Here is a 9,485-nt window from a genome sequence, read left to right on the forward strand (position 1 = left end):
TAGAAGTGGAACAAAATACTACTACTACTACTACAATCTAAAACTACGTGGGTGTAGCAGCTGATACAATAGGTACCCGGTAAACTGGATGTAACAGTGTGTGAAACAAAGATGGAAGAAATGGTGAGGATCCATCCTCATCTGCACTCTGGATGTCGAGAGAGTATGGCTCGAATCTTCTGTTGTAGTCTCCGTCGATGCTGTGTAGCTCCTCTCCTCAGTCGCGGTCGTCTGTATCTCTGTAGCTCCAATGCTCGGTCGATGAGAGTGCCAGTAGTGGTCGAATGAGTGTGGGACGAGCTCTGCAGTGGTGGCTGCTCCTCTGGCTGTCCCATATCTAGTGAAAAGAAATCTGTAATGTGTCTCTGGGACTGCCTCTCTCTAGCTCTCCCCAGTAAAGTGTCTCTATACCTGTGTAACTCAAGTAGATATAGTCCAAGACATCTCTGATCCTCATAACTCATGACCCTAGATAGAGGACCAAAACCCTCTCTGAATAAGCAGTGGAAACGCCCCCGTATCTCATAGAACACTGTGCAATGACATATGTAGTGCAACTCTGTCTCTGGCTCTCTCTGGCATAATCGGCATATCCTGCTGTCTGCTGGTATCCCTCTGAATCTACCAGTCTCAATCTCGAGCTGATGTGAGGATGTGCGTATCTGACCAATGGCACAACGCAAACCATGAGACATATGTGTGTCCATGTAGCTGGGTCGAATCACAAACCCATCTCCTGTGAGGTGGAGAAGATGCTCTCTATAGAAAGCCATCTTCGTGCTCAACTCTTGAGGCGGCTCTATCCATGTCCTCCTGGTGTCGAGCTGGATCAGGTCCTGACGAATGAGTCTAGTGATCTCCACCCGTGTAAGAGACAGCGAGGGTGCCTGAAGAGAATACTGGAAAGGGGGCAACCTGTCCATGGTGAAGCCATGCGTCTGAAACCATGAAGTCATCTGTGCATACCAGCATGAAGTGTCCCCCTGTAGAGCTAACTGTCTGGAAGACTCAAGGGCCAGTCTAGCATATCTGTCTCTAGTAGTATCCCATAGGCTGTGCACAAAGGACACTGATCTGGTAAGCGCCTCAATCTCCATGGGGGGGGCAGCTAGCTCTGCTCGAATGATCGCGTGAGGTACGGAGGCCTTGGCTCTAATCAATCGGGAGATCATAGATACCAAGGGCCTCTCCATACGTCTCCAACCATCCTGGCCTACAAAAGGTCCCCAAACCTGTACCCCATACATCATAGCTGAGGCTACTAAAGTATCAAAGAGCCATAACTTTGTCCGAGGTTCCTGGAACTGAACCTGCGAACACATCCTCTCCAAGCCTCCCAAGGCCGCATAAGCTCTGGTCAGTCTAGTCTCTGCTGCTCTCCCCAAAGAAAACCTCGGCCCAGTGAAGACTATCCCAAGGTAAGTGTATGCATCTGTATACTCCACAATCTCTTGACCATACGTGAAGGTCGGTGCCGATCTCCTGATCCACTGCGGTGTGGTGTTAAACACCATGACCTTGGTTTTACCAAGGTTTACAGACAATCCACTATCCTCTGCAAAACTGTGTAATGCATCCAACTGTCGCTGCATACCCTCTGGTGAGTCAGAGATCAAGACAATATCATCAGCATATAACAACAATGGGATCCACGTCCCTGCCAGCTGGGCACCTCTATCACCCTCTCTGTCAATGTAATCAGACACCTCATCAACATACATACCAAATAGAGTAGGAGACAATGGGCAACCCTGTTTCACCCCGATAGTGGAGTGAACTAAGTCAGATATCCCCTCTGGGGTGCGTACATGTCCCATCACTGATCTGTATAAAGCCATAATCCCCCAAATCAACACTGTGGGCACCCCCATCTCCTGCAGTCTGAGCATCAGTCGAGCTCTCGGTACCATGTCAAATGCTTTGCGGAAATCCACAAAGCTACAATAAATCCGTCTCCCATGTGACCTGCCCTCCTCAATGATAGCTCTGAGTGTCAGAATATGGTCAAGAGTGGAGAAACCCCTCCTGAAACCTGCCTGTCCCTTTGCCCGTACACCCTCACCCTCTGCCCAGTTACTCAACTGCTGCTCAATAATGGATGCATACAATCGTGCCAGTGTGTGTCCAACCATAATAGTGCGGTAATTTCCAGGCTCTGTAGGATCACCTGCCTTGAATATAGGCACAATAGTAGACAACCTCCAAGTCTCAGGTAATCCCTCACACATGGCACGATTGAACAACACTGCAAGAACCTCCATCAGCATATCCCTAGCATGTATAAAGTGCTCCGCTACTAGACCGTCATGATCGTAAGCCCTCCTGGTCCTCATCTTGTCAATGGCTCTCTTTACCATCTCAGTGGTAAAGAAGGTGCTCGTAGGTGGACATGGCTCTGTAGGATCTGGAAGGGGATCCTGCCCAGGAACCGTATATAACGATGTCGCATACTGGCCCCACACATCAGGAGAAGTAATCACTGGGGGAGGGGAGTGCTCATGGAAGAGTCGCCATGCCTCGCCTGAGTCTCTACTCAAGAACAACTGATACAAGTCTCGCTCCATCTGGGCCAGGTAAGCTCGTTTCTTCTTTCGCACAAGGCGCCGGAAAGCAATCCGCGACTGTCTGTAGGTGATGACTCCTAAATGAAGATCCCTCTGAAGCTGGGCTCTCATCTCTCTGCACTCCTCATCATACCAACTATTCTGGAGCATGCTCCCAGAATGTCGCCTCCGATCCGGTTGAGTGTGTGGGTATGCCTCTGATGCTGCATCATGTAGTGTCTCAGTCAGTAAAGTAGTGCACTCCTCTACTGAGAGGCCTGGAGCAACTGTGCATAGACGATCCCAGATCGCCTCTGTATAAACCGAGTCAGTCTCTGGTGTAAATGTATAACGGGTGTGTGACCTGCCTCCTGATTTCTGGGCTGTACTAAACTGAAAAGATACGGACAGTGTCAAGAGAGCATGATCCACTGCTACGCCCACTGGTCTGGCTCCCACTGTGAAATCCTGAATACAAGGAATAAAGCTCGGCTGTGTCATAACATAGTCCACTGTACTGGCCCCATGTCTGTGTGGAAAGCATGTGAAGCCTGCTGCTCCAGGAAACCGCTGTAAGCCATTAAGTATGGCTAGTCCATGTGTAGTCGTCATCTCCGTGAGGTATCTCCCATACTCAGTCTGCTCTCTGTCATGTGAATATCTGTCAAACCCCAGCTCACCCACATCCAACTCTCTAAGCATCTCATCTGAAGTGTCGTAGAAGACTGTCTGACAGTTTCCCGTTCGAGCATTGAAGTCTCCTAGGAGGATGATATCACCATCCCTAGAAAACTCCCATATATCATCATCTAGAATTGAGAAAGGCGACTGCCCTCTGGATACAGCATATACTGATGTACTGGGGGGGAAGTAACATATAGCAATATATAGAAATCGACCTGTGTCAGCTCTCAGCCTCACCCACATGTATCTAGCCTGATCATCTCTCCGTACAATATGTAGTAGTGGCTGTAGCTCCTCCCTAAACAACACCGCTACTCCTCCTGAACCTCTACTCCCATGCTCAGATCTCGTGACTGTTCTGTGGGCTGTCTCCCATTTGTATCCCACCACATGTGGCAACAGTTGGCCAGGGGCCTGGTGAGTCTCTGAAAAGAAAACAATGTCCTTGTCTCCGAAGGGTTCAAGGATTTTAGTTCAGATCTATTACTTCGCACAAACACAAGGCTACGGAAAGCCTAAAACGCTGACAATCTACAAGTGATTAACTGATGGATAATACAAGGGGGTGGGGGTCTCTTCCTCCCAAAGTTGTCTTACTCACCTCCTAATAGTAAATACCCTACGACCTGGATAAATGGGGACAGCCAATAAGTATGCCACATCATGTCAGTGAAAGATAATAAATTGGGTAGGAGAGGTCCCGGCCGGCCGACATAATGAGAAATACTGCAGATACTCAAAGTACATATCCACAAGAGCACCAATCAGTTCCAAACAACCAAGAGGACATTGGCCTCGTACCTTTTCAGCATTCAAGAGCTGACGGCACGAAAAGGGAGTCTCTCTAGGACAGGTTGCACTTGGGCCGAGCACCACCAAAAGAGTTCTACTTAGCAAAAAATGCTGCTCAAGCAACCCTCTCTCTCGCGCTGAGCCCCCCCGCGCGATAGACTGAGGGGGGGGGGGGGGGGGGATAGACGCGGGGGGGCTCAGCGCGAGAGAGAGAGGGGGGGAGCATCAGCAGGGGGTGCGGGAGAGAGCGCGAGAGAGAGAGGGTGCGGGAGCAGCAGGGGGAGAAGCGCGAGGGCGGGGCATTGACGGGCAGGGAGCACGAGGGGCAGGGGCAGCAGCGCGAGAGAGAGAGAGAGAGAGAGAGAGAGAGAGAGAGAGAGGGGTGCAGCCGAAGGGTTCAAGGATTTTAGTTCAGATTTATTACTTCGCACAAACACAAGGCTACGGAAAGCCTAAAACGCTGACAATCTACAAGTGATTAACTGATGGATAATACAAGGGGGTGGGGGTCTCTTCCTCCCAAAGTTGTCTTACTCACCTCCTAATAGTAAATACCCTACGACCTGGATAAATGGGGACAGCCAATAAGTATGCCACATCATGTCAGTGAAAGATAATAACTTGGGTAGGGGAGGTCCCGGCCGGCCGACATAATGAGAAATACTGCAGATACTCAAAGTACATATCCACAAGAGCACCAATCAGTTCCAAACAACCAAGAGGACATTGGCCTCGTACCTTTTCAGCATTCAAGAGCTGATGGCACGAAAAGGGAGTCTCTCTAGGACAGGTTGCACTTGGGCCGAGCACCACCAAAAGAGTTCTACTTAGCAAAAAATGCTGCTCAAGCAACCCTCTCTCTCGCGCTGAGCCCCCCCGCGCGATAGACTGAGGGGGGGGGGGGGGGGATAGACGCGGGGGGGCTCAGCGCGAGAGAGAGAGAGAGGGGGAGCATCAGCAGGGGGTGCGGGAGAGAGCGCGAGAGAGAGAGGGTGCGGGAGCAGCAGGGGGAGAAGCGCGAGGGCGGGGCATTGGCGGGCAGGGAGCACGAGGGGCAGGGGCAGCAGCGCGCGCGAGAGAGAGAGAGAGAGAGAGAGAGAGAGAGAGAGAGAGAGAGGGGTGCAGCCGAAGGGTTCAAGGATTTTAGTTCAGATCTATTACTTCGCACAAACACAAGGCTACGGAAAGCCTAAAACGCTGACAATCTACAAGTGATTAACTGATGGATAATACAAGGGGGTGGGGGTCTCTTCCTCCCAAAGTTGTCTTACTCACCTCCTAATAGTAAATACCCTACGACCTGGATAAATGGGGACAGCCAATAAGTATGCCACATCATGTCAGTGAAAGATAATAAATTGGGTAGGGGAGGTCCCGGCCGGCCGACATAATGAGAAATACTGCAGATACTCAAAGTACATATCCACAAGAGCACCAATCAGTTCCAAACAACCAAGAGGACATTGGCCTCGTACCTTTTCAGCATTCAAGAGCTGACGGCACGAAAAGGGAGTCTCTCTAGGACAGGTTGCACTTGGGCCGAGCACCACCAAAAGAGTTCTACTTAGCAAAAAATGCTGCTCAAGCAACCCTCTGCATCGAAATTGCATCATGCTTGGCCTTGCCTATTCTTCGGCATCTCTTGCAAACAAATGACCTAGGAAACCATGCTGTGAGACAGGAGCTTCTCAAGACTCACATGTAATTCACATCCATGATCGAGAGCATTACCCAATTTACCCATTTGCTTGCTTCTATCCCTGTGGAGTATCCAGGTCAGATCTGGGGGGCTTTTTGACCAAGGTGAGTGGCATATATGTAGTGTTGGCTCTAACATGCATATCTCCTAGTCTTTGCCTGTTGCCTATTCTTTTTTCTCCTGACTATGAACACTGAAGGGCTTCCGCAATGTCCGACTCAGTCAAACATGTGAGGGCATGAAGCTAATATGGACCATTTTGCATCAACAAAGCTTCCTTTTCAACTCGCTTTCCAAGCTTTCGGTGGAAACTCCACTCCATTAATCTTTTTACACTAAGGCAAGAGAAAATGCATCTGAAGTATTTTACAACACTTTGAAGACAGGGCTAATGCACCAATCTGAAGTATTTTACAACGCTTGAAAACAGGGCTAATGTACCAATAAGGATTAGTTCGTTTGCATAACTCTTTAAGTTCTACCATTTTTTCGAGGACATATACAAGTAAACTATAAAACATATGCAATGCAGAGAACCAAGAGGCTCGAAAAACCATGTTGCAGCAAAGTGCATGAAAAACCTCTCTCTCTCTCTCTCTCTCACACACACACACACACACACATAGAGCACACATGTACTAAAAGCCACTCCACGCGAAAAAGAAAAAAAGAATGAAACAATGCATAGACATACCTCCTATGCAAATTCAAAATGCAAGTCTTGGTGTAAAAATCATCAATATTATTGGTTCAGCAACCATGGGTGCACAAATTAGTCTTCATTGTCTATATCTTCATCTTCATCATCGCCATGTTCCACAAAGGAGCCTCTCGATTTCATAGGAATATGCCACAATCTTTGCCTTTTATGTTTGCCAGCATACATTGAGTGTTGTTGTCGTGTTGACAAGCATACCGGTTCATTGTGATCCATGTCATCGGTCCTTACCATTAGATATGACAAGGATGACAACAACGAGAGTTTTTTCTGGAAGAAGAATAGCTTCGCACTTGCTTGATTCATCATGTATATTCTGGACTGTTGTGCAGGTTCCTTACGGTGTCGGCTTTTGGAGGCAAAAATGTCTCGCACTTGATTCAACATCGAGACAGGCAGTCCATCAAAGTTCCTTGGTTCCGGAGTCATGGGCTCAATGTTGTCTCTGATTTCCACTTTTGCAATGGAGTTTGCTCTCCTTGTCACCATAGACATAGGAGAGAGAATATCATCTCCTTCTGTTATTGTAAAATCACATACATGTGTGCCGACAATCCGACCTCTGATATCGGTTATTACACCTGCTCTCATGTCCAAGGCGAGGGCAAAGTCGGCAATTAGATCATACGGAGATGGATTGGAAGGTGCTAGAGATACCTTTCCATCTACTACAAAGCTGGCATCTTCGGAGGCAGAACGATAGAAGCAAAAAATAGGATCTCTATGCTCCAACATAAGCTCATCAGCAACATCCAGGCAACGAGTTCTTAAAAACGGACGGCCCACTGGTTTCATGATACAGACTTCACATGTTTGAGCATAATACGCAAGCTCCACCGGGAACACCAAGGCGATGTGAGAACCATTGTTAAGGCTATACATGGGATAAGAGATCATGAATTTTCCAAGCTCTATGTTGAGATTAGCACTCAGGAGACGTGCAGCGACAGGTGTGGATGAAACCATCGACTCGCCAGAGTCACCAACCAGACATGCGAAGCTAATGGGAATAGCGCACGCCATGAGTCTGGCATCACTTGGGTTTGTACCTTGCAAGAGAGGTTGGGTGGAGGAAGTGGAGGCTAAAGATGGGTTATGGTAGTACTTCATCCGGTTCACGAGCTGAGGAGTTCCACTTGAGTCCAATGGAGGAACGTAATAGAGACAGCCCACCAAAGAGAATACGTTTTGTACTTTCTGAGGATCCATGAGCTTCTGGAATCCGTTGCAACTGTTGTGCGCACCCCCACACACAGAGAGAGGGAGCGCAGAGCCCGCAAAGCGCGTTTTCCAATAAGCGAGAGTAGTCTCTATTTTAAGAGAGACTCTTGTAAGATGGAAGGTCAACAGTACCATTTTCGCACTGTAACTTTCGCACTGCGTTTTTCCAACAAAGCGAACAGACCTATAGTTTAGGCTCTATTTTAAGATAGGCCGGATTTACACCTTTGGAAATTTTTGGCCTGCCCAAAGGGCTAAGGCCATAGAGATGTGTTCCCTTTTTGGCCTGCCCAAAGGGCAAAGGCTATAGAGATGCATTCTCTTTTTCCTAACTAAAATAGAAAAAAATTAAGTTATATTTTTCAAGCATTTTTTGCTAGGCTTAAAATGCTGATTGGTTGAAATAAGATAGTGGGCACTCATTTGGATGAATGTACTCATTTCTAAGAGTAGGAGGTCAGTGGTTATGGAAATGATAGCAATGACACACTGTTGAAAATCAGAGACTCTGCTAGTAAGCAGATGTACATTGAATGCAAGCGTTAAAGATTGGAAGTGGGGTGATTACTCCATGGAGGGAACAACTTTTTGGGGGCCTTCATTATAGGGGTACCCATAAAGATACTTGTAGTTAGCATGACAACCCTGCCAAGAGCAAATTGGTTATGGCAGTACCTGCAGGTAGAGGCATGGAGACTCCAGAGCAAGTGGCTTCGGAAGCTGCATGGAAGCACGCAAGAGTGAGGAAAGTGTTTCTTTTGCGGCATAGGTGGGGCATTTAGCTACAGGAGACGAAAGGAGTAGAAGAGGAGATAGATTGGTGCAAGGATAGACCCTTCTCTTACTTTCTCTTCAAGGGATCATCTCAGAGGTAATCCGCAGTCTCTCTCTCTCTCTCTCTCTCGTTTGTCTCCAACGGTTCAACAAGGTAGACTGTTGCAATCATAGAGAGGGGCATGACCGGCTTTCAAGGGAGGTTCGAAGGCGATAGTGGGAGTAGGTTGCACATATAAGGGGAGGGTGTAAGAGCACATCTAGAGAGGTGCTACGTTGGCCGGTCTGTACTGAGGGCATGCGCATCTGCATGCTGTCGGAAACAGAGGTCGCACAATCGCACGGAGAGAGAGAGATTCCACCTGTGGCAAGCAAAGGTAGGAGATATACATGAGCCACCGTAAATTTGGGGAGCTGTGTGGGACGGCAAAAACGAGCCAAATGATGGCGCTGGAGAGTCCCAGGGAGACAATCTATTGCCAATGACTTCGCCTCGACAGTCCAACCTAATCTATTGTCTGTGCCAAAGCTTGCCCGGTGTCCATATGCTCTGTCTAGCCATGCGTTGCAACTTGCCCTTGGTGCTGCCATCCTCGAGCTCCACGTTGTCCCCCCCACACCTCTGCACCCACCATGTTGTACTGGTCCACGACATCTACTCAGTTTGCAACCCTACGCCATAGTCCGCTGCCCAATATCTCCTATGTCGAGCATGAGCCGTATGTGCATCCAACTCTTCCAACCCATTCTCCTTTACTGCCTTCCTCATGTTTCGTTCTCCTTTGTCATGTGCACCACTATGATGCCCTTTTGCTGCCTCATAGAGCTTCTGCAAACTTGTATAGGCCCCCTTGCAATAGGCTCTTGCAATTTCCCTCTTATCTCGGGTCCAGACTCCATGACGTTCCTGACAATAAGTCTAGAACGCTGTACCCTTAGCCTGAGCTCCACCCACTACCTTCAGTTCCCTGCAGTGCGCCTTTTCCTCTGCCCAGCAAAGCCAAATTGTGTTTTTGAAGCACATTGCCCCTACGTTGCCCCTCTGCCTATTGCT

The 9,485-nt window shown here is 48.4% G+C and overlaps 1 protein-coding gene across 1 annotated transcript; it reads right to left on the reverse strand.

The window, feature by feature from the left end:
• Nucleotides 1-6,283: 6,283 nt before the first annotated feature.
• On the reverse strand, nucleotides 6,284-7,793 carry LOC147446119 (uncharacterized). Its single transcript, XM_086526166.1, has one exon. The coding sequence runs from the start codon at nucleotides 7,790-7,792 to the stop codon at nucleotides 6,491-6,493; it is 1,302 nt and encodes a 433-aa protein (XP_086382292.1). The 5' UTR covers nucleotide 7,793; the 3' UTR covers nucleotides 6,284-6,490.
• Between the last annotated feature and the right edge of the window lie 1,692 nt (nucleotides 7,794-9,485).

This window comes from Adiantum capillus-veneris, chromosome 12 (genome assembly GCF_014529385.1).
Source record: "Adiantum capillus-veneris isolate H3 chromosome 12, ASM1452938v2, whole genome shotgun sequence".
Classification (NCBI taxonomy): Eukaryota; Viridiplantae; Streptophyta; class Polypodiopsida; order Polypodiales; family Pteridaceae; genus Adiantum; species Adiantum capillus-veneris.

What these genes read in the sequence shown, in the direction of transcription:
- LOC147446119 (XM_086526166.1), bottom strand. Translation starts at nt 7,792, where the DNA reads ATGGTACTGTTGACCTTCCATCTTACAAGAGTCTCTCTTAAAATAGAG.